This window comes from Haliotis rufescens, unplaced genomic scaffold (genome assembly GCF_023055435.1).
Source record: "Haliotis rufescens isolate VD_foot unplaced genomic scaffold, xgHalRufe1.0.p SCAF_4, whole genome shotgun sequence".
In the NCBI taxonomy this organism is placed as follows: Eukaryota; Metazoa; Mollusca; class Gastropoda; order Lepetellida; family Haliotidae; genus Haliotis; species Haliotis rufescens.
The window spans coordinates 41,998,486-42,024,461 of record NW_025964112.1 but is presented as its reverse complement, the minus strand read 5'-3'; the positions used below and the strand labels follow the sequence as shown (position 1 = coordinate 42,024,461).

Here is a 25,976-nt window from a genome sequence, read left to right as displayed (position 1 = left end):
AATTGTATCAGTGTCCAGTGGTGTGTTAGATGGTCTACCTTGTATGTACCAATTGTATCAGTGTCCAGTCGTGTGTAAGGATGGTCTACCTTGTATGTACCAATTGTATCAGTGTCCAGTCGTGTGTGAGATGGTCTACCTTGTACGTACCAATTGTATCAGTGTCCAGTCGTGTGTTAGATGGTCTACCTTGTATGTACCAATTGTATCAGTGTCCAATCATATGTAAGATAGTCTACCTTGTATTTACCAATTGTATCAGTGTCCAGTCGTGTGTAAGATGGTCTACCTTGTACGTACCAATTGTATCAGTGTCCAGTCGTGTGTAAGATGGTCTACCTTGTATGTACCAATTGTATCAGTGTCTAGTCGTGTGTAAGATGGTCTACCTTGTACGTACCAATTGTATCAGTGTCCAGTCGTGTGTAAGGATGGTCTACCTTGTATGTACCAATTGTATCAGTGTCCAGTCGTGTGTAAGATGGTCTACCTTGTACGTACCAATTGTATCAGTGTCCAGTCGTGTGTTAGATGGTCTACCTTGTATGTACCAATTGTATCAGTGTCCAATCATATGTAAGATGGTCTACCCTGTATTTACCAATTGTATCAGTGTCCAGTCGTGTGTCAGATGGTCTACCTTGTACGTACCAATTGTATCAGTGTCCAGTCGTAAGTGAGATGTTCTACCTTGTATTTACCAATTGTATCAGTGTTCAATCATGTGTAAGATGATCTACCTTGAACGTACTAATTGTATCATTGTGTCCAGTCGTGTGTAAGATGGTCTACCTTGTACGTACCAATTGTATCAGTGTCAAGTCTTGTGTTAGATTGTCTACCTTGTATGTTCCAATTGTTTCAGTGTCCAATCGTGTGTAAGATGGTCTACATTGTATGTACCAATTGTATCAGTGTTTAGTCGTGTGTAAGCTGGTCTACCTTGTACGTACCAATTGTATCAGTGTCCAGTCGTGTGTGAGATGGTCTACCTTGTATTTACCAATTATATCAGTGTCCAGTCGTGTGTAAGATGGTCTACCTTGTATGTACCAATTGTATCAGTGTCCAGTCGTGTGTTAGATGGTCTACCTTGTATGTACCAATTGTATAAGTGTCCAATCATGTGTAAGATGATCTACCTTGAACGTACCAATTGTATCAGTGTCCAGTCGTGTGTGAGATGGTCTACCTTGTACGTACCAATTGTATCAGTGTCCAGTCGTGTGTAAGATGGTCTACCTTGTATGTACCAATTGTATCAGTGTCCAGTCGTGTGTAAGATGGTCTACCTTGTATGTACCAATTGTATCAGTGTCCAGTCGTGTGTAAGATGGTCTACCTTGTACGTACCAATTGTATCAGTGTCTAGTCATGTGTTAGATTGTCTACCTTATACGTACCAACTGTATCAGTGTCTAGTCGTGTGTAAGATGGTCTACCTTGTATGTACCAATTGTATCAATGTCCAGTCGTGTGTAAGATGGTCTACCTTGTACGTACCAATTGTATCAGTGTCTAGTCATGTGTTAGATTGTCTACCTTGTACGTTCCAATTGTATCAGTGTCCAATCGTTTGTAAGATGGTCTACCTTATACGTACCAATTGTATCAGTGTCTAGTCATGTGTTAGATTGTCTACCTTGTATGTTCCAATTGTATCAGTGTCCAATCGTGTGTAAGATGGTCTACCTTGTACGTACCAATTGTATCAGTGTTTAGTCGTGTGTAAGCTGGTCTACCTTGTACGTACCAATTGTATCAGTGTCCAGTCGTGTGTAAGATGGTCTACCTTGTATGTACCAATTGTATCAGTGTCCAGTCGTGTGTAAGATGGGCTACCTTGTATGTACAAATTGCATCAGTGTCCAGTCGTGTGTGAGATGGTCTACCTTGTATTTACCAATTATATCAGTGTCCAGTCGTGTGTAAGATGGTCTACCTTGTATGTACCAATTGTATCAGTGTCCAGTCGTGTGTGAGATGGTCTACCTTGTATGTACCAATTGTATCAGTGTCCAATCATGTGTAAGATGATCTACCTTGAACGTACCAATTGTATCAGTGTCCAGTCGTGTGTAAGATGGTCTACCTTGTATGTACCAATTGTATCAGTGTCCAGTCTTGTGTTAGATGGTCTACCTTGTATGTACCAATTGTATCAGTGTCCAATCGTGTATAAGATGGTCTACCTTATACGTACCAACTGTATCAGTGTCTAGTCGTGTGTAAGATGGTCTACCTTGTATGTACCAATTGTATCAGTGTCCAGTCGTGTGTAAGATGGTCTACCTTGTATGTACCAATTGTATCAGTGTCCAGTCGTGTGTGAGATGGTCTACATGATTATATACACGTATAGTGTTAGACTGAGAAGTATCCCAGCTGTGGAACAGCAAAACACAAAAATAACATAAAGCTCAAAACGTATGCAGTCAGTCCGTTGTGTTTTGTGCATAGAAATTGGCAACTTCTTAGCACTTTAATGAAGATTTCACCACCAAAGGCCTACATAGTAATGTTACGGTCGACATTCGGAAGAATTCACCAAACATGATCGCTTGTCAACATGAAGGTCAATATTTTACAACCAAACATCAGATCGAATGTAATATTTTTTTATATCGTGTGACTTTTGTTACATTGACTGGTGTAGGGCAAATCTGTCTGCCAAGATTTGGATGTGAATGTTGTCTCGTTCTTTAGTTATTCAAGATTTTGGTTCACCGATTACTCACGAAACGTCTGTCAAACACTAAGATCTCGTAAAATACCGCGCTATTTATAGTCCGGTTGGGACTTTAAGCTTTCACACCTCCTCAATCACTGGCACTTACTACTTTTTAACGAAAAATATTGTGAATGGCGTGTGCTGATTTTCAGTGATCCGTTGAAAAAAGTTTCATCACTATTTTCCTTTCACACCCCGTGGAATTAGTTTTTTTTTATTTATTTATTATTTGGATTATTTTTTTCTTCGTTGGCGTTTTCAATAATGTTTATGAGATCAGATTAAACCTTGTGTTCTGTTTCAGCTGGCGTTGATTGCCAGACTATTGGATGCGAACATTTCTGTGATAATGGCACTTGTAAATGCAGAACGGGCTATACACTTCACTCTGAAGGAAAGAACTGCATAGGTAAGTTTCTTGATGGGCTTATTGATGGAATTTGAGTCTTCCTACGTGTATGTCTTGCTGAAACGCACCGGTGTACATACTGTCTGCTTAATCATTGTAGGTATACCTTTGGTGTACGCCAAGATTTATATGTAACTGGAGGCATGGGTGGCCCTGTCGTCTAAGGCGCCGCAATTCGCTGTGCAGAGTTGCGTCCCTTGGCCACGCCAGAAACCTATGATTGTAGGTTCGATTCCCGGTTTACCCCGATTATGTTTATCAGCACCATATCCGTGCACATGGGTTTCAACGAAGTGGTAAAAGTCTTGGACCCGCATCACCTCATGAAGCTGACACGCTGTGGTATACCTGGAATACTGTTTAAAGCGGCGTTAAGCAAAACTCACTCACTTACTCACTCATATTTAACTACGAAAATTATATATTGCAACAAAACATTGTGCAAGCTGGTATACGTTTTCTTTTCAAGGATAATTCAAAGAAAGTTTATGAATATTTTTCTTACTTCGTTTTGTTAAGCTAAATCCGTGACATTTGTTATGAACGTCCAAATATGTTTTTTCTAGATATCGACGAATGTGGAAACAACCTGTGCTCCCAGACCTGTAACAACACCGACGGCAGCTACGTCTGCTCCTGCTTCACCGGCTTCAAACTGTCACAAGACAAACAGACCTGCCTCAGTGAGTAGCAGCCTGAATGCATCAGGATCCTTCCTATCCATGACACCATGCTGGTTTTGAGGATGCTCCCTTTCAAAAAGTTTAAATGTTGATTAAAACGAATATGGACTTTGTGTTTCTGTTAACACCTAAACTATCACTTTCAGAATGTGGGTTTCCGCGTTGGGGCGTTGAATGTCAGAACACGTGTGAATGTCAAGGTCGTGCTTCGAGCTGTGACCCTGCACGTGGCTGTGTCTGTAGAGCAGGTTGGACAGGTCCGGCATGCGACATGGACGTCGACGAGTGCACCACAACACCGACCATCTGCGGCGATAAACAAGTGTGTACTAACACAAATGGATCTCATACATGCAACTGTCCCACGGGATATGAAAAGAATGGAACCGACTGCATCGGTAAACGAATTTTATGCACGCTCATCTTTTACATTATTCTGTCCTTGATATTGTATGATAGCAGCAACTCACCTGATCCCCTGTAGTGTGTATAATGACCGGTCCACTTCTCAGTCACAACATGAAAAATATGCCTTCACCCTACTCCACACAAGTATGTGAAATGACCGGTCTCGGCTCCAGACAGGTAAGAAAAATAGCCATCGCAACCTCCACCCCCAGTTTATTTAATGACCAATCCTCTGCTTCACCCCAGCATATAAATGACAGGTACCCTGTTCCACCTCAGTATATCAATGACTGGTCCCCTGTTCCACCCCAGTACGATAAATGACCAGTCCCCTGCACAACCCTATATAACAAATGACCGGTTCTCTGCACAACTCAGTATGATATCCTGCAAAGTTGGTTCTATCTTGCTGTTTTCTTACTTAAATTGACTGTCTGATGTGCTTACTCCAGATATGGACGAATGTATCTCTACCACTGTGACCTGCCCCAACAACACCAAGTGTGAGAACGTCGTTGGCTCATACGTGTGTAACTGTGAGCTTGGCTACAACAAGGTGAATGGTGAATGTGCTGGTAAGTCCCAGACAGTAGGATGGTTTCTGCATGTGATAGTTTCCTTAACTTCCTTCAAGTACCACTGACGCGAAAAAACATTTTCAGTCAAATTATCTCTAACATCTCTAAACATATCTTTTTATTGAAAATTATGTTTTGTTTACTTGTTGTTTAACGCCGAACTCAACAATATTCCAGCTACATGAGGGGCGGTCGGGTAGCCTAGTGGTTAAAGCGTTCGCTCGTCACGCCGAAGACCCATTCGACCCTCACGTTCGATTCCCGACATGGGTACACAGTGTGAAGCCCATTTCTGGTGTCCCCCGCCGTGATATTGCTGGAATATTGCCAAAAGCGGCGTAAAACCATACTCACTCACTCACTCACTCACTCCAGCTATATGACGGCGTTCTGTAAATAATAGAGTCTGTACCAGACAATTCAGTGATCGACATCTTGAGCATCGATCTATACAATTAGGATACGATGTCATTTATCAACCACATTGAACCAAGTCAGCAAGCCTGACCAACCTATCCCGTTAGGTTACTGAAGACCAATTCTAACCTGGATCTTCACGGGTCGGAAAATGATGTAGAATAGAATAGGTTCATATGAACTTGTTGAAAACATCGATACAACAGGAGTAGATTTAAGGACAGATTTGCAGAAATAAAAATGAGTAGGGTGCTTTATTTTTAGTTCTTTTAGTACTTTCGAATACTAGTATTTTAAAAAATGAAATATAATAGCCTGGTCCCTATGCTCGTTCGGGGTAAACAGGTGTTACAAATTTTCAGGCGTCCATATATTTTCTGATATATTTTGTCAGTAAAGGTTAATTGATTTAACTTTACTAATCCATTTGAATTAAAAATATAAAAGAAAAACAACAACACATGTACATGTTCATAAATGCGTGACGATGTGTAGATATCGATGAGTGCAACAACGGCCAGGCTATGTGTCAACAGGAGTGTAGGAATGGGGTCGGCAGCTACAACTGCTACTGCAACACCGGTTACACCCTCAACGACGACAGAAAGACTTGTACTAAAGGTGAGGTATTTGAGATATATTAAATTCAACGTTATCTTAGTTTGTGTTAACATTTAGACATGATCCGCACAGACTCGACAACTCATTACACTCCAGGGTTGAGTTTTTTGGGAAATATGCTCCATTCACTATGGCTGTTTCGTCCTCATATCAGGCCTCAAACCTCGAACCACTGCTTCTGCCAAGCCCATCAACAACCCAAAGGCGGATCCAGGATATTGAAAAAGGGGTGGGATAGGGGCGGGGTGAACGTACTATACTCAAATTGCGAAGTGAACCAAAATCATGATAGTCGATAATGTTTCTGAAACACGGGGATGCGCAAAATCTCCATCCCCCCCCAACCCTACCCGTATACAAGAGTCACCATGAACAGTGTATATTTATTATATAGACGACTCTTAATGAACAGTGCATACTTATACAGACAAGTCTTCATGGACAGTGAATACTTAATATGTAGATGAGTCTACATTAACAGTGTATACTTATGTAGATGAGCCTTCATTAACAGTGAATACCTATGTAGATGAGTCTTCATTAACAGTGTATACCTATGTAGATGAGTCTTCATTAACAGTGTATACCTATGTAGATGAGTCTACATTAACAGTGATTACCTATGTAGATACGTCTTCATTAACAGTGAATACTTAATATGCAAATGAGTCTTCATTAACAGTGAATACTTAATATGCAAATGAGTCTTCATTAACAGTGAATACTTAATATGTAGATGAGTCTTCATTAACAGTGAATACTTAATATGTAGATGAGTCTTCATTAACAGTGTGGACTTATGTAGTTGAGCCTTCATTAACAGTGAATACATATATAGATGAGTCTTCATTAACAGTGATAACTTAATATGTAGATGAGTCTTCATTAACAGTGAATACTTATGTAGATGAGTCTTCATTAACAGTGAATACCTATGTAGATGAGTCTTCATTAACAGTGAATACTTAATATGTAGATGAGTCTTCATTAACCGTGAATACTTAATATGAAGATGAGTCTTCATTAACAGTGTATACTTATGTAGATGAGTCTTCATTAACAGTGAATACCTATGTAGATGAGTCTTCATTAACAGTGTTTACTTATGTAGATGAGTCTTCATGAGCATTGTATATTTATTATGCAGACGACGCTTCACGAACATTGTATACTTTTATATAGACGAGTCTTCATGAACGTTGCATCTTTATAATATAGACGAGTCTTCATGAACATTGTATACATATTATACAGACGACTCTTCCTGAACAGTGTATACATATTGTATTAATGAGTCTTCATGAACATTGCAGATCCTGAGCAGACCGACCCCTGTGCGGGACTGACCAATCTTAACTGTAGCCACTACTGTGAGGTGGTCAGTGACAGCGCTGTCTGTAGATGTAACCGAGGCTATTCACTGGGAGTGGATCGGACAACATGTGATGGTGAGAGTCACTTGGGCACTATAATACACAGACGCCTGTAAGCAGTGTAATTATCTCCTTTAAAGCTACTCATCCTAACCTGGTCACATCAGTGAGGGTATTCTTTAATTCTTAACATTTGATTTCATTTGGATTTAATTGGGAATTGGAATCCAGTCAGTGTGATAAAACCGAACAAACCCCCAATAGAACAATAAAAACAGATTTGATCCAATATTAATGCAAAATTAATATCATATCATGAGAATGCTTATAATCACGCTGGACGGTGTTTGCGACCTTGTGAAAAAAGTATCTTTCCTACTCATAACCGAACTTGATCATCCATTCTGTCAAATGTCTCAGGAACGCTCATGTTTTGGTGATCAGATGATCAATGTGGATTTTTTTCCTTTATGAGGGGGCACGGGCGGCCCAGTCGTCAAAGACGCCGCGATTCGCTGTGCAGAGTTACGTCTTTTGGGCGCGCCAGAAACCTATGATTGTAGGTTCGAATCCCGTTTCGCCCCGATTATGTTTCTAGGTTTGTCAGTACCATACCCGTGCTCGTGGGTTTCACCGAAGTGGTAAACGTCTGAGACCTGCATCACTTCGGGATTTCCTCCCAGATTAAGCTCACACGCCGTGATATAACTGTAATACTGTTCAAAGCGGCGTTAAATCCAACTCACCCACTCACTATTTCCTTTATGCCAGATATTAACGAGTGTGCCTCGGCAAGTTTAAACAAGTGTACGGCCACCTGCAAAAACACGATCGGAAGCTACACCTGTTCTTGTTCAGCTGGTACAAAACTGGACAATGATGGCCTCACTTGTGTTGGTAAGTTCAGATATTTGAGTTGTGAAGCGTCTATGCTAATAAAGAGGGTTAATTTATAACTGTCCCAAATTACTTCAATTCAGGAGATAAACATATTGTGTTTTCGTATTTAAGGGTGTTATTAGTATTTGATTTTTAAAAGGTGTTTTTGATTATTTGATACTTGGATTTATGACATTTGAAACCTCATTCAAATACACATTATTTGCATTCAAAATTGTGTAAATGGTCATTTGGTGTTGGAATGTTTGCTATAGAAACCTCCGTCAGATAAACATTATGTAATTTATTGAATATATTATTATTTTACATTTGAAACCTCAGCATTACATGACTTCATATTTCAGCATGTGATGACAATCACTGGGGTGTGAACTGTGTCAATGAGTGCGGATGTGCCCCACTTGGCACACAGACCTGTAACAAGATCACAGGCTGCAGCTGCAAGAGCGGCTTCACTGGGGACAAATGCCAGAGCGATATAAATGAATGTTCCTCTGTTGAATGCCCGACCAACTCGGACTGCATTAACGCCCCTGGGTCACACCAATGCGACTGTCATACTGGCTACCAGGATTCAGGGAAGGGCAGCTGTGAGGGTGAGTTGAAACAGCTATCATTGATGAGTTGTACTGAATGGAGCCCTTGATCTGTTCAGGGACTGGTCATATGATTTTTTGAAAAATAAACTGGATTAATAATTGGTCCTCAGGTTTTAGCAAAACGAAATTGTTCTCTGGATACCCTGAATGTCCTGAAAAAGGTTTTGTGTAAAAACTAACCTCTGGTGTCTCCTCCTGTCATAGCAATTGTGTATTGAAGCAGTAGCCGAAAATATATCCTGTGTCTTAATAAATCCGCAACACGACTGCCAAAAATAGTTTGAAACTTTTACAAAGGCCTTTAATGTTGTAACCCGGTTCCAACAACTTTTGAAACAGTCGTAGAATGAGCATACTCGATTGTACCTCAAAAGTGTAGACACAAAAGGCTAGGGCTCCTGGAATATTGCTCGACATATAGGGACAGATGGCTATTGGAGAGTTGAAGTCATCACTCTTATTCAATCATGTGAATATATTTTTGACACACTGGCTTTTTATGAATATTTGAATATTGGTCGTCAATTATAAACCATACTTGTCCGGCTAACCTGATCAGCAGGCTCCAACGGTCTGGACTCGAATGTTTCTATAAACCGCCATGATTAGGGTGCGATATTGGTGACTGCAGCTTTAAAAACCCGATCTCTCGCTCCGATATACTCAAGTGTTATTTCATCTATGTTCACATAATATTTCAGATATCAACGAATGTTTGAGTACGACTGTGTCAGTGTGCGATCACGTTTGTAACAACACAATTGGAAGCTACCTGTGCAGCTGCAACAAAGGATTCGTGCTGGAGGGCAAGGTCACCTGCAATGGTACATGCCACATTTTAAGCATCTACTCAACGTACATAATTAATGGGCGAAATAAGTTGTCCTTGTTATCAAACCTTTTCACCAACGTGGAAAAAAATATTTCTACTTATTTTCATTCTTGATTTTTGCACCAAATGTCAACATTAAAACTAATGTCATATGTCTTAATAGATATAGACGAATGTTTATATACCTACAGATATGCTCACAACATTTATAACACTGCTTATATGTTTTAATAGATATAGACGAATGCGCCCGTGGGACCAGCGGTTGTCCGCAAAAGTGTAGAAACACTCTTGGCGGATATGCATGTGAATGCTACGATGGCTATGAGCTTACGCCAAACAGGTTAAATTGCACGCGTAAGTATATAACCAAAATGTTATTTTTCGTTCTCTTAAGCACACATTCTTTATATCATCGCAGGATAACATTTTAAGGATTTGCATGAGAATTAGGTTTATGGCTTTGGACGCTACTCGGTCTCAAACACATGTTCATAAGTAAATGAAAGTATAATAAAGGTTGACACCCTTATTACGCAGTGAAACCTGGAGCTACGACTTGCAACAGAACAGACTGCTCCGCCAACGGTGGTTGTCGTGTTGAAGGAGGAGCAGACATATGTTTCTGTAACCCAGGATACCAGCTAAGTGACGCCGACAACACAACCTGTGATGGTACGTGTACAATGTGTGTGATGCAGATGCCTCGGGGGATCAACCTTGTTACTCATTTGCTGAATGGTCTTTTATCTTTTGAATACAGTTTTCAGAATTATAACACTGCCAAAAGTGAAAAGGAATATGTTTGTAGAGCAATTCAATACGCCTGCAGTAATCATTAATCCCAGAGGCTTGGGCATGTTGTGTCGTCTCGTTAATTCCAATTGTGTAATGTGGGATAATTAAAGTATGCTTAGCGATTAAATGACGGTGGTCAGACTCGGTGACATGGTTGGTCATCGATTCCTGACGACAATAGATTGCTTATCATATCAACCATTGGATTGTCTGGACTTTTAATATTTATGTGCTGGTCGGATATAGCTGGAATCTTCTTAGGTGCGGCGTAATAGAACAAACAAAGGGTTAATAAACTTCATCGGTGTTCAAACATGTTCTTTTTACCAACAGACATTAACGAGTGTGCCGTGAATACAACGTGTTCGCAGAACTGTGCGAACTCACCTGCTGGCACGTACACATGTTCCTGCTCTGATGGCTTCCAGTTGGCTGCTGACATGGCAACTTGTGAAGGTATGTAAGAGAAGTACACATGCTCTTCCTCTGATGACTGCCAGTTGACTGGTGACAAGGCAACTTGTGAAGGTATGTGAGAGAAGTGCACATGCTCTTCCTCTGATGGCTTCCAGTTGGCTGCTGACATGGCAACTAGTGAAGGTATGTAAGAGAAGTACACATGCTCTTCCTCTGATTACTGCCAGTTGACTGGTGACAAGGCAACTTGTGAAGGTATGTAAGAGAAGTACACATGCTCTTCCTCTGATGACTGCCAGTTGACTGGTGACAAGGCAACTAGTGAAGGTATGTAAGAGAAGTACACATGCTCTTCCTCTGATGACTTCCAGTTGGCTGCTTAAATGGCAACTTGTGAAGGTATGTAAGAGAAGTACAAACGTTCTTCCTCTGACGGCCTCCAGTTGCCTGCTTACAAGACAACGTGTGAAGGTATGTAAGAGAAGTACACGTGTTCTTCTTCAGATTGCCTCTAGTTGGCGGCTGACAAGACAACTTGTGAAGGTATCTATGAGGCAGGGGACGTTATGTTCGCAATTTGTCCCGTATAAGACATGTATTTCAAGAAAATAGAACTTAACTCTCTCAATAATGATTTTAGGGGCATCGAACATTCTGTTTTATAGTTGCATGATATGTCTGTTCTCAAACCGGCAGTGATATGCAACCGAAAGCGCATATAACCGAAAGTTACATATAATGTTCTCATAATGTTAGTTGGAGGCATGGCAGTTCTTACTAATGATATGTTTTTCCCGCTGCGGGAGTGATATGATTCAACCGTTTAACTTTCATGTAAAGGTAAACAGACAAACATGACTGCACTGGGCAATGTTGCACTGGCAAACACAGTTCCAGTTACCAATGATACCAGTACCAAGTAAATACCAAATCCCTAAATAATAATATCTTTGTCAAAACATTTGTTTGGGGAATTACAATGTGATTAAAAGCTGCATGGTTATTGTATCTATAATCAACGGCAAGACACCCCCACGATAAACTGGTGAACCCTTTCCACAGCATGCCCTGAAGGCAAGTTTGGCACCAGCTGTGCACAGTCCTGCCTTTGTGACGCCGCCAACACCATCAGCTGTAACGCAGCTAACGGCAGCTGTAGCTGTAGGACTGGCTGGAAAGGAACGACGTGCACGGATGACGTAGCAGAATGTACCGACACCCCTGCCATCTGCGGCAGCAACGGCGTGTGTAACGAGAGGAACGGTTCCTACGCTTGTACCTGTCTATCGGGCTTTGTTCGAGTTGCCACATCCTGTACTCGTAAGTAGATGATCATCATATTGAATCGGATAATATAGTTCATCAAATCCTTCATACTTCCTTTATATGCATTACGTTGAAGACACGTTTCATTCAAACAATTCCATTTATATTTGTTTGTTTGTTTGTTTGCTGTTTACTGCCGCACTCAGCAATATTCCAGCTTTATGATGGGGGTCTATGAATAATCCAGTCTGGACCAAACAATCCAGTGATTGATATCATGAACATCGATCCACGCATTTGGGATGCGATGACATCTATCAACCAAGTCAGCTAGCCTGACCACCCGATCCCGTTAGTCGCCTCTTACGAAAAGCATGGGTTGCTGAAGACCAATTCAAATTTAATGCCTCTTGAACAATTCAATTTCAGCATGCACTGGAAGAACGTATGGAATGAACTGTGCCAACCCATGCACGTGTGTGTTCGCCAACACAGCGTCCTGTAACACGGCCAACGGATCCTGCACGTGCAACACGGGATGGACCGGCACCAAGTGTGAGACTAATGTCAACGAGTGTGCAGCCACCCCATCTGTCTGTACCGGCGCTAAGGAGGCGTGTCGAGACACCGATGGCGGCTTTGACTGTGAATGCGAAGCAGGGTTCAAGAAATCAACCGCCAACCAATGTGTTGGTATGTGTAGCTATATATATAGAATGTGAATTCTGATAACATTTCAAGTGGTTTAAAAATCTTCATAAAAGGAAAAATAATAGGACACCGTTTAATTATTTTATTATTTTGTCATTGTAAAAACTCCTGATAGAGGCCTGTACTAATGGAAGTTTCTTGGAAGTTGCTGCTGTCGATTTGCTTCTCGTCCCCGTTGCTTGATTCAATATATCGATGACATTTTATAAATAAACTTTGGACATTACTTCGGGGCTCCACTTTCAATAGCTTTAAATTGCGTAACTAAATGTGGATGATAGCTTGAATTAACAATTCCTTTTTTTTATTTGATATACACCTTGAATGAATAGACATTTGGATATCAGTTCACATTCATAACTTTACGTATATCAGACAAAAAGCAATGCTATTTCCTTCAAGTTCCAATTGCAATAATAGTTTTTTCATGCCCTTAACAGTAAAAGGTATTCCTTTGCAAGATGTATTGATTTCAAACTACACACAATCAATGGACATATATGTGAGCTACCATTACCTTACTGCCTTGTATGGTGAATGCACTAAGGATCAGTCAAATGACCTTTTTACATGCTTCCTCTCTATCACTGAGGAAATATAGAGATTATTAGCCAAGTATCTTTCCATATTTTAAATACCTTAATAGCATACGATGAGGAAACACCAGGGTAAAAATCTCGATATCCTATGATGTCATTCTCATAGTCGATGTTTAAGACATAATGTAACTCACTGAAGAAGCTTTAGAAATCGCGTATGAATACGGAGCTGGGGTTAGCATTTATAATATAGTGCCAAGTTACTTGGTTAATAATAATAGTAGCCATTTTTGCATCGATGATTGGAGCTGACTATAAGTAGTTCCTGCTGGGGTGCCTCGTTTTCACCAGTGTCGTAATACCGGATTTGTTTATCGCATTGATATCACTAATGCATTTAGTGATAAATTGTAGATCAACTTATTGTTATGTTTTGTTTCATTTTAAGCATGTACAACGCCCACATACGGAAACAACTGTGAAAAGACATGCACGTGTGTGTTTGGTCACACATCGTCCTGTAACCCTGTCAATGGATCATGCACGTGCAACACGGGATGGACCGGTACCAACTGTGAGACTAATGTCAACGAGTGTTCTGCCACCCCATCTGTCTGTAGCGGCGCTAATGAGCAGTGCCGTGACACAAACGGCGACTATGTGTGTGACTGTAAGGCGGGGTATGGGAAGTCAAGCGGTGGCACCACGTGTTCAGGTGAGCATAATTTAGATATGAATTAGTGAGTATGGTTTTACACTGCTTTTAGCAATATTCCAGCAATATCACAGCGGGGGACACCAGAAATGGGCTTCACATATTGTACCCATGTCGGGAATCGAACCCGGGTCTTTGGCGTGACAAGCGAACGCTTTGACCACGAGGCTACCCCGCCTCCCAATTGAAATATGGTATGACGTTTTCTTATCGTATGAAAACATGATAGAATTGCATTTGGTCACAGGATTTGTTTTTGGTTGCATGAGAACTGTTTCGACTTTGTTGTTTTAAGAGAGAGTGAGTTAATGTGGTTTGACGCGGCTTTTAGACATATCCCTGCAATTTTACGACGGAACACCAATGGGCTTCAACATTGTACCAATGTGGGAAATCGAGAGTCTGAAATTGAATTGAAATTGAATTCTGACCCGATCGGTTTCGTTGGGAACAATATACGCCTTGACTTGTGTTGAACTTAATTTATACAATAGATCATCAATAAATGTGTACAATGATGTTTGTTCTTCTTGAATGTTTGTTTATGTGAGAACTGGTTCATTTCAGCCGTGGCGGTATACATTACTGAGATCACACTCAACACAAGCCGATATGACAGCATCATTGACAACCCAACCCATCCCGCCTACACCAAGCTACAACAAGATCTTGTCGTCGCGGTAGGTGTTTCAGCAAAAGATGACTACGGTTGTCTCCAAACAGGATACATTGAATGGTAGAATCACATTGTGTTCATTGGAGACCTGTTGGTGACACCAGGTGACGTGACCATCACTCCCTGCATCATAGGTCTACTCTTGTCTAAGCGGGATATCATTTGTCTTGATTCAACCGGAGCTCCTTTTTCTCCGAGACAATGTATGTCCTCGAATGTCGAGAAAAATGTATGTCCGCTAATATCGACACAACTGTATGTCCTCTAATATCGAGATAACTGTATGTCTTCTAACATCGAGATAACTGTATGTCCTCTAATATCGAAATAACTGTATGTCCTCTAATATCGATACAACTGTATGTCCTCTTATATCGAGATACCTATATGTCCTCTAATATCGAGATAACTATATGTCCTCTTATATCGAGATACCTATATATCCTCCAATAAAGAGATAACTGTATGTCCTCTAATATCGAGATAACTGTATGTTCTCTAATATCGAGACAACCATATGTCCTCTAATATCGAGATAACTGTATGTCTTCTAATATCGAGATAACTATATGTCTTCTATTATCGAGACAACTGTATGTCCTTTAATATCAAGATAACTGTGTGTCCTCTAATATCGAGACAACTGTGTGTCCTCTAATATCGAGACAACTGTGTGTCCTCTTAATTGAGACAACTGTGTGTCCTCTAATATCGAGATAACTGTGTGTCCTCTAATATCGAAATAACTCAGTCTGTATGTCCTCTAATATCGAGATAACTGTATGTGCTCTAATATCGAGATAACTGTATGTCCTCTAATATCGAGACAACTGTGTGTCCTCTAATATCGAGACAACTGTATGTGCTCCAATTAATATCGATATGACGGTATATCCTTTAATGTCGAAATAAATGAATGAAACTGTATGCTCATTTTACTTGCAAACTTCTCTCTAAATTTAATACCTGTCACTCAAACCTTCACATATTACTCCCACATATCGTGGCGTATTTTAGTTATATTAACCACAACTTCAGACTCCTGTGAAAATACCAAAAATACGTGTTGCTAATTTCTTGTATGTTAGTTATAACCAAAGAATCGGAAGTTGGCTCACTTCATTGTATTTGCAATACTGATGCTTGATGACAAATTAAGAACTTTCCGTAAATCTTCCTATTCTACAAACTCAAACTCAGTCAAACTCTTAATACGTCACTTCTTAATGTTCAAGTTCGCCCCGATTATGTTTCTAGGTTTGTCAGCACCATACCCGTGCTCGTTGGTTTTACCGAAGTGGTAAACGTCTGAGACCTGCATCACTTTGGGCTTTCCTCCAACATTAAGCTGACACGCCGTGATATAACTGAAATAATGTTAAAAGCGGCGTTAAACCCAACTCACACGCACACACTCTAGGTTCGCCTTATTCAGTTTTTGGCCCAGTGCTTCAGCATATCACGTGGAACATTTATTCTTTTCAGATTGATGCTGTCCTCAAGGCTGTCCACAGCACAGCTCACGTGACCAGCAGTGTTGGAACTTTGAGGTAGGTTGTGTATAAGTGTTTCAATATATATTGGAGGCACGGGTGGCACAGCCGTCTAAGGCGCCGCAATTCGCTGTGTAGGGTTTCCTCATTTGGGCATGCTAGATTTCGAGTCCGTTCGAATCGATTGTGCGTTCGAATCCCGGTTCGCCTTATTATGTTTCACCAGTTTGTCAGCTCCATATCCGAGCTCAAAGTGGTAAACGTCTGAGACATGCATGACTTGGGGCTTTCCTCACACATCAAGCTGATACGGCATGATATAATTAGAATACTGTTCAACTTCAACTCACTCACCAAATTATAAATGCATATTATTTTGAAGCAGCGTCTCTTCATAACTCACGCGACGATCGGGGAGCGTTTGTGGCGCCTTGTAGCAAAACCTATCATTGGAATGCAAAAACTGTCACATTTCTAGTCCTGTGAAGCACCGACTTCACCTGGATTCATTAACACGACTTCGCGTGATTCCATATGTTTGATATTTTGTTTATCACAGTTATACAAAGATATCCGCCTTTTCAAGGTTGTACCAATGGCTGAGTGAATAGCGTTCCGGCCTGTACAATACCATGTCATTTGATGATAAACTATGTAATAGGAATACCCTGTCTAATGCCAGACTATGTCTATGTAAATACAGGAACAGTAACATACCTAATATATCTTCAGGAAGGGCAGTGTCATAGTCCTTGCAACACTGAGAGTAAACAACGCAATGACGAACAACCAACTCGGGGTATTGGCAGCATACTTGGAGAAACTGGCGGAGGTTGGGACCATCACTGTAGATGGAACAGCCACTCCAGTCAGCAAGGTCGTGTACAATACTATGACCAGTAAGTACTCGTCGAGATGACGTCCAATTGTCATGTCAGTAATACTAATCGCCCATTGTGTTTCAAAACCACCTTGTGTTTCACATCACATTATGTTCCACATCACTGATGAGGGTGTTCCAAGGGATGTTCTTACCCAGACCATGTGTACGCATATGTTGCTTACCTCAACCCAAACTGTCTGATATAGATGGATAGATAGATCTGCTTTTATGAGCCGAAACACAGAGCCGAAAAATGTTTGTTTTTTCTACAAAACTTTTTTTGTCACGTCCTGATTTTTGTCCGGAAAACTTTTCCCCGACATTGTGATACAAACAATATCTGTACCAAAATGATCTGGAACAACACACAGACAAACACAAATAAACACATACACTAACACGCACGCACGCACGCACGCACGCACGCACGCACGCACGCACACAAACAGACAAATTCACAAAATCCATACGCTCACAAAAAAACACACAAATAAACACATACACAAACGCACGCACACACATACAAACAAAAGCACATAAACACACATAAATACATACATACACAAACGCACGTACGCACGCCCGCACGCACGCACACACACACAAACAAAAGCATATACACAACACAAACACACACGTACGCAAGTACTAACGCACACCCACACACACAGACACACACACAAACAAAAACACACACACGCACACACACACACACACACATCACAACCACCATCAATCCACACACACCAGGCTAAAGTTAATTCACGAAGGTTTTTCTCCGCTCAACATACGGGTGTTTCAGAATAACGCGATCTTAGATCGAATTACATAGTTTACGAGCATATACATAATTACCTGAACAGAATATTGTTGAATATTTTGGGGGATATTTTCTGAAGTGAAGACTTAGTGTCTCTAGATGTGTACGGTATATATATAAAAATTCTTGATCCCTAACTTTGTTTGTTCAGTATATCTTCTTCAAGGTTTAGGTATTATGACGATTCCTCTGCTGAAAATGTCTGTGATACACTTTCACAATCCAAGAGAAAACATGTGTCCATCTTGTATGGGTTTCAGTTGAAGTTAAAGACACTGTGTGCCACGTGTACAACATGCTGAAGAACCGCTCCATCGATACCGGTTGCACCATCACCAACGGTATACCTGGCGACGTGTAAGTATAATCGCTCATTAGTGTAGTTGTTGGGAATTATTTTTTAATTCATAAGTATTAATTTGAAACAGTTCCTGATGTAGTGGAAAGAGAGAGTGGGAGGTCGGTGGGTCCATCCCATTGGTACCCAAATTGTAACAATACGGTATTTGACCCAAAGATATGTCCATTTGTGCCAGCACCATGACTGTGCTCCTGGGCTTCACTAAAGTGGTAAACGTCTGAGACCTGCATAATTTCAGGGTTTCCTCCCACATTAAGCTGATACGCCTTGATATAATTGAAATTTGTCAAAGCGGCGTTAAACCCAACTCACTCACTCACTCTAAGTTTCCATGCGGTCCTATTTCGTAACAACATACGAAAGCGTCGTAGAAGTCAATATTCTTTATAACTCACTCACTAAGTCCTATTCTATATAGGGGCGGTCGGGTAGCCTAGTGGTTAAAGCGTTCGCTCGTCACGCCGAAGACCCGGGTTCGATTCCCGACATGGGTACAATGTGTGAAGCCCATTTCTGGTGTCCCCCGCCGTGATATTGCTGTAATATTGCTAAAAGCGGTGTAAAACCATACTCACTCACTCACTCACTCACTCACTAGTCTATATATGTTTGTGATGTTGCTGAAGATCTGATCGTATCTTCCTTTTGTTCCAGGGCGCCCATCGGTGATTGTGAGTATATTCATATATTTAATGCATGTTAAACTATGATGTTTTCAAATGAAAAGTATCACAACTTACCAATGTAGCTCGTGCTGTAATGACATGTTTCAGAAACATTCTATATCACAATTGCAGGGCGTTGGGTAGTGGGGTGGTTTCAGTTTGAGTGTGTCCCATCACAGTTTGAATCTACAAATGAGTACACTGTAGGAAGATGTCCCTTGTGCCATTTGTTTACTACATGTGTACGTTTCGTACATACACATCTACTATGTATGATCGAACATTGTGTACCTTTTATTACATCAGTACACCTCTTAATCAGTTGATAGCAAATTAAGTGTCGTGAAAACTCATCTAAGAGACGCATTTGATTAATGTGTTTGTTTGTATGTTGTTTAACGCGGCACTCGGCAATATTCCCGCCATATGACGGCGGTCTGTAAATAATTGAGTCTTGATCAGACAATCCGATGAGCATTGATCTACGCAATTGGGATACAATTACATGCACCAACTAAGTCACCGAGTCTGACTACCCGATCCCGTTTGTCGTCTCTTACGACAAGCATTCTTTGAGTAATACTTCGTCATATATTGCAGCCGACAAGACTTCTCTCATAGTGGGTTTGGCTGTACCCTTATTAATCATCTTGATCCTCCTCATCATCTTCATCGTCTTCATCTGCTGTAAGAGAAGGCGACAGAGGCACTCTAGACCAGCGTCTGACGACCGGTTAGTGCACTGCGTGATCCTGTAATTGTAGTCACTGCATAATTATAAGATATAGTTTACTAAATGCAGTGTTTGTATAATTCACCAATAGGTATTGTATCTTCAATCCTCTGAAATAACAATTCGACGTTTGAAAATACCGAAAAAGAATTTTATATCAGAGAGCAATTATGGAGACAGGAAGACAAGAGGTTAAAGCGTTGGCTTGCACGCAGACAGGAAGACAAGAGGTTAAAGCGTTGGCTTGCCACGCTTAAGACGCCTGTTTAAATCCCAAACTTTTGGAAGCCCTCTGCGCTGTAGAGTGAAATTGCAAAGAAAAGAAGCAGATAAACTATAATAACTTTATTTTAAGTTACACCCTACATCAATTTCATTTTAGTGATGCCTTCCGAAGTGCATTCTCGGGTAATCTACCAACCAAGGGCAGCTTCGGTGCTTCTCGTTACATGATGTACTCTCCACACACACTCTCCGAGGCAAGCACCAATGGCAGCGGTAGCTCTGGTAGACAATTCCGGCGTCCAAAGCCGCACAATGATACACCCTGGTTCAACGAGCGTTTTCAAGGCCTGTCGGAACCATCGAGACGTGAGTAGAAGATACAAACCTAATGCTTTTTCTTGCATTTCATTGAACCTGCAAGCATTCGAGTAATGATCCATGTCCAATTCAATTGGTTTACCTCGACTTGTTCTAATTGTGATCAATATTGATTTTCCTTTTTTATTTTCCATGCCCATCTTTTGGTCATGCCATATCAATCCATAACATTTTGGGTCATTCCATCCCAAGGACCCATCATTTCTGTATTCAAATCCCCTCCCTTCCCCCCTCTTCGCAAACACCCTCCACCTCTTCATGATATTACTTGCCACTAAACCATTCCACCACCCAGCACCACCACCACCACGAGCAACAGCAGTAGCCCGATTGTCTATTTTCTATATTACCTGAAAATACAAACGAACTTTTCCATTATCAAAAGAAATCCCTGCTGAAAGTATTGTACGATTACTCGAAAAACGTGATAGTACATAAGTGGACTTTCACTAAACAGTCCACGTCCTTTGTGTTAGTGATATAGAAATCCATGACATAACCAAACCCTTGGACGTTAGCACATGTAACATGTCAGATCATGAGAATTTGTAATTTCATTTCATACGATGTTAACAAGATAAATGACAAACATATAATTTCTTTCCAGTTGGCTTACAGTCACAACCAGTAGCAGAGGAACCGACGTCAAATTTCTCTTGGGAAAATTTATTCTCTGTTCTTGAACCTCAAAGAAATGGGCAGGTGGGTACATGGCTTCCAATACATGCCTAGTTATATTATTGGCCTTTATACATTATCTCAAATGTAGCTGATGTTGCTTTGAAATATATTCTTGTAGGTGTTAATATTACTTTCCTTGTGGTAGAGATATGAAATATGTATTCCTTACATATAATGTCATCATTGTCCTTATCACCTGGTATCATAACTCATTTTCAGTGATACGATTCATACGATTTCCACCGCTGTTTTGCCTTTTGAACCAGGTGGAATCTATTTCGAGGGATGGTCGAGACTGGTTGTTCGCTGGTGTTGACGTTTTTTACTTAATTCAATCAATGTAGACTAATAATAATAATAATAATAATAATAATAATATACTTATCCAAATGTTATATAGCAGGTTGCTGATACCACTGTATCAACATCATGCGTCAAAATCAATACCCGACCCTCACAAGAGGGGATTAACTATTCGATATATTAGATCAATGATGATTATAATTATTCGATATTGTCATGATAGATCATTAATGTTTTGTTTTGTTTTCAGTTCGAAATGCCAAGACCTCAGATCAACGTTAGGCCCAAAAGGCCATTTCGGGTAAGCACTCATCATTTTATGTAGGATATTTTAGCTCCAGCTGTTAAATAGTAATGCTGATGTTTTACTAAACTGAGGGCCCAAAAAATTATAGTTGATTTTATCATATGTTGAATTTTCAATTGAAATTTTCTTGAGTTAGCGATATATGAACTTTACTTGGTCTTATTCAGCACATATTTTAAAATATTATTTGATTGAAAATTCTTATAAATTAGAAAAAGAAAATTCGCGTAATACACAGCTTCTAATGGGTATCTTGGACATTTTTGAAAATCAACACATTTGCCCTTTTCGGCGCAAGTTTGCAACATTTCAAGCATGGAAGGAGTCAAATGGTTGTAAATTCATTTCTTACCCAAGTCTTCATTAAACCTATTTATTTTTACACAAAATTACTCAGCCACAGATTATTGTTTACAAGCTGTTGCAGGAAAGAGTGATGGTTAAATAGACATAATAAAATTTAACATTTTTTTCGATTACATAAAAACTCGGTGTACTGTTTTTTTTTCCCCTCATTTTTTTAGACACCTCTATAGTACATAGTAAATCCATCATTAATAAGCGTTTTGTTTACTGACAGAATATTTTCTAATGGAGTGACTTCAGAAGCCGAGTCTGATGTAATGGTTATGAAACAAATAAATAGCTTAACACCAGGTTAGTGTCTCAAATACATGTCATGACTGAATTTAGTTCCTCCATTAAAATGCCCCTTGATTTGTTTTCAGGATTCAAACGCTTGAAGAAGATTTCTGTTTGGATAATTTATTATTTTGGAGTCAGTGTGTGTGCTTTTGACTTTTCTCATAATGGGCGAGTCTGCAATATTTCCTACTGAGCACAGATTCTGTGATTCTTCCAAGGATGCAAATGACGATAAGATGAATGTGTTCCTATATCGATGAGGTCTACCTTCTGAATTCGTGTATTGGAAATGGATACCAATAGCTGGCCACCCGACTGTGTATGGAGTAAAATGGACTGTGGTTCGGCGATGATTCCCACTTGGTTTATGAACCCGCCAACCTCAAAATGCAACAAATGTGGTTAAAATTAACATTTAACTTTTTCTTCCGGCTTCGTGTTTATATATTTCAATAATAAAAACGTAGGCCAAATGAGGAATTGATCTTTTATTTGACAAAAAATATGTTTGTTTTTTATTATTTCATCCAACCAACAATTATATAATGAAATCATTTGAAACATTTTGATTTTACTCCAGTTTTAATTTCAACCACTGACGTAACGGGTTAGAATGAAAATCCGTGATCACAATATATATTTGAACATGCCTTATAAGCTGTATACACACCTGGGATTGCAGGTTCGTTGTATTTTGGTATATATAGTGTTTGAAACAATGATTATCCAATCCAGAACATTCCCATGGTGGCAAGTTACGTTTGGGTGTCTGAATATTTTACTGTCATAATCATCTATCTATACTGAACAAAACAATAGGCATCACTGTTTTAAATTTGAGGGATATTTTTATGACATTGTGTGCCCAGTCTTCACTCCAAAACAATCCCCAAGTCATGATTCCTTACGTTTTTGTTCGCTATATAAACTTCGTGGATCATGGATGTTTTGATTGCATATCATATAATCGCTTAGGAACGTTTATATTTCAATATTTCCTCTTAATCTTATTTCAATTAGCTTGACATTTATCTATACCACTGAACATGTTATTTTTGTGAGCATGGTTATAACTATATTTTTAATGTTTTGTAGAAAATTGAATTATATTAATTATATTGATGGTATATACTATTCAAAAGGAGTTCGATTTTGGAATGTCAGAAGTTCCCTACATGTGGGCCTGACCATTTGATTACTCATTATGAAAGAAACAAATCGTTCTCTGAGCAGCGTTTCATTCCGAATTGCACATAACCGGTGAAGTGCACAATCTGTTCCGGCTGTTTGTCGTGACTGAATATTCGTTGACGTTGAAATTTCACTCGAAGTTACAAATGATCAAATCCGCGTGAGTGACTCTTCTAAATGTTTCTCTTGAAGGTCAAGATTCTCCCACACCCCACGGAGGATTACACTCAGTCTTTTGTGAACCTAGCACCGTTACTTTGTTTATTTTATATATAACCTTATATAAAATAGTGTCTCACTCTTCAGCGGTCGTTACAAATTCATATATACACATATACATGCCAATATAGTTGTGTGGAAAATGGGGCGAGATATAGCTTGTTAGTTTATTTGTGATATCATTAGTCCTGGGTCTCAGGTCCGATTGTTTATGTTGATTTGTTGATTGCTTGTTGCGGAAATGTTATTTTTGTTATTGAAATATGTGTGTGTGTTTTTTTAAACCAATGTATATTTTTATTCCGCTTTCCCGAAAGACAAAGTGAGCTATGTCATCCGTCGTAGTCCTTAAACGTGTTCAAAATGTAATGAAAATTGCGATATTTCAAATGGGGTCTTTGGTTTGACCTACACACTCCGACCGCACCGAAACCCGAAACTTCTTATTTCCATTACTCAGTCATTCACATTCAAAATGTTATGCAATTTGGTTAATGTGTAGTTAGTATTTGGGCTCAATACATATGTTCCGTTTTACGTGATTTTTATACTTTTTTTTACCTTTATTTGACCTTTACACCTTGACCATATTATTACATTCTCTCAAAATACAATGGTTCGTACTTGTAACCATAATATCTCAAAATCAAAGACACTGACACTACTCATACTTGTTCCAACCAGTTGTGACACCTGAATTTGTTCTACAGGTTTAAATCCGATTTTGCAGTACAGCCGACGCGGCTGCCAAATTGACAATTCTATTTATGGCTAAATTTAACTTCTTAAATTCTCTCAAAGGTTTGCTCTGTAAACGTATTCTACCCTGAATATGCCGAATTAACCCGACACAGGGAACTGGCGTGTATGTTTCTCATTTTGATGACGTCGATCTTTGTTGAAATTATTAGATTCGCTAGTTTTGTTAGTTTTCAGTCTTCAGTATTCACGGAAAATGTATTTGAATATCAATCCTGATAACTTCTTATGTCAAGTGAGTGTCCTTAATACCATTTCAAAGTGTTCACTATATATCTATGTGAGCTACAGTGCCGTTGCACTATTTGTTTGTTTTAGTGGTCAAGATTGTTTTAGTGGTCAAGTATTCAAGATTTATTAAGATGTTGTGCTGTTTGGGCAGCTAATACCTGAACTGTCGCAGTTGCGATCTGAGCATTCTTGGCTATCCGTGTTAAAAGCGGTTATATCCTTCTCACTTTTTTAAATTCCAAATCGTTGTGAAAAAAATGTTGGTATTTCAGTTTTAGTATTAGTTTAAAGAGTCCTCGATTATTGTTTGTTATCGAAAATATTTTTAACTAGAGCAAATAAAAACATTTTGAACATAATTATTTGTTTTCCTTCAAATTATTTCTTTAAATTTGCTCACCGACCGAATGCTCTTAATCAGACCCCCTTGTAGCAGCAATCTCTTTGTATTTTGTACAAATATTTGTATTTAATTTCTTCTATTTAATAATGTCATGGCATTACGATGTTTGGAATTAAGATTTTGAAATTAATAGCCCTCCAAACATTCCTTATAGTAGCCATCCAAATCATGAAAATACACACATGTTTGACATGGAATAATTCTACTACAGGAAGAACGATTTGTTTCTAATTGTAAGAAACCTGCACTATATAAATAGCATGTTCAGATACTATTCGTTTTAACGTCAGTACTGCATGAACGAATCTTGATGTCTCATGGTAGCGCATAAAAGGGGCATTGCTCAGAAACTCTTTTCGCCATTTTCAGGCATGGTTTTAAACTCTTTTTAACAGATCCTTGCACGAAACAGTACATCTGACATTTGTGTTAATTACAATAGGGATGTGCTTAAAATAATGAGTTTGCAAACAAATAAAGTAGTGTTTGAACAATTTGTATATATCAAGAGGGGCTACCGAGCCCAGTCCCCCTTTAAGGTCTTGAAACACACACAAAACAGTCTTTTCCATGAAAAAAAATAATCCGTTGTTTAAGGGAGCAAATCAACATTATTCCGGCTAAATGAGGGCATCATACCCAGTTATCATATCCATTAATATCTGTTTTATTCTGTTGTACACATGTATTTGTACCGGTTATTATAAATTAAACAGAGGGACGTATTGTGGTTTTTATTTGTGTACCATTTTATGTGTGGGTTAGCTCGGAAATAAAGCCATGCAGTAACTGTTACTTCGCTACAAGATGTAAAACATAATAACAAACAAATATTATGTAGACTAGGAGAAACTAAATTTAATAGCCGCATTAATTCGTGTGATTTAAGAGAACAATTTTTTTTTTTATATCAAAACATGTCTTTTAAAATATGCAGACAGAAGAAACACTATTTGTACTTAATTCCCATACGTCTGTGTTAAGTTTACTTTCAAAAGTGTAAGTA

The 25,976-nt window shown here is 39.4% G+C and overlaps 1 protein-coding gene across 1 annotated transcript in view; it reads left to right on the top strand.

Annotated features, from left to right (window-relative positions):
• LOC124135956 overlaps positions 1-25,765 on the top strand; it is a 53,009-nt gene extending 27,244 nt beyond the window's left edge. The window contains exons 25-49 of the mRNA XM_046501673.2: positions 3,036-3,140; positions 3,707-3,823; positions 3,970-4,221; positions 4,684-4,806; positions 5,722-5,847; positions 7,161-7,295; positions 7,992-8,117; positions 8,465-8,716; positions 9,421-9,543; positions 9,786-9,908; positions 10,092-10,226; positions 10,683-10,805; positions 11,829-12,086; positions 12,462-12,725; positions 13,731-13,997; positions 14,565-14,677; positions 16,159-16,223; positions 16,899-17,065; positions 18,130-18,226; positions 18,885-18,901; positions 19,496-19,628; positions 20,011-20,219; positions 20,839-20,933; positions 21,466-21,516; positions 22,251-25,765. Coding sequence (XP_046357629.2) covers positions 3,036-3,140; positions 3,707-3,823; positions 3,970-4,221; positions 4,684-4,806; positions 5,722-5,847; positions 7,161-7,295; positions 7,992-8,117; positions 8,465-8,716; positions 9,421-9,543; positions 9,786-9,908; positions 10,092-10,226; positions 10,683-10,805; positions 11,829-12,086; positions 12,462-12,725; positions 13,731-13,997; positions 14,565-14,677; positions 16,159-16,223; positions 16,899-17,065; positions 18,130-18,226; positions 18,885-18,901; positions 19,496-19,628; positions 20,011-20,219; positions 20,839-20,933; positions 21,466-21,516; positions 22,251-22,265 — 3,491 coding nt within the window. The 3' untranslated portion in view covers positions 22,266-25,765. The remainder of the gene's footprint in view (positions 1-3,035; positions 3,141-3,706; positions 3,824-3,969; positions 4,222-4,683; positions 4,807-5,721; positions 5,848-7,160; positions 7,296-7,991; positions 8,118-8,464; positions 8,717-9,420; positions 9,544-9,785; positions 9,909-10,091; positions 10,227-10,682; positions 10,806-11,828; positions 12,087-12,461; positions 12,726-13,730; positions 13,998-14,564; positions 14,678-16,158; positions 16,224-16,898; positions 17,066-18,129; positions 18,227-18,884; positions 18,902-19,495; positions 19,629-20,010; positions 20,220-20,838; positions 20,934-21,465; positions 21,517-22,250) is intronic.
• Positions 25,766-25,976: the final 211 nt, after the last annotated feature.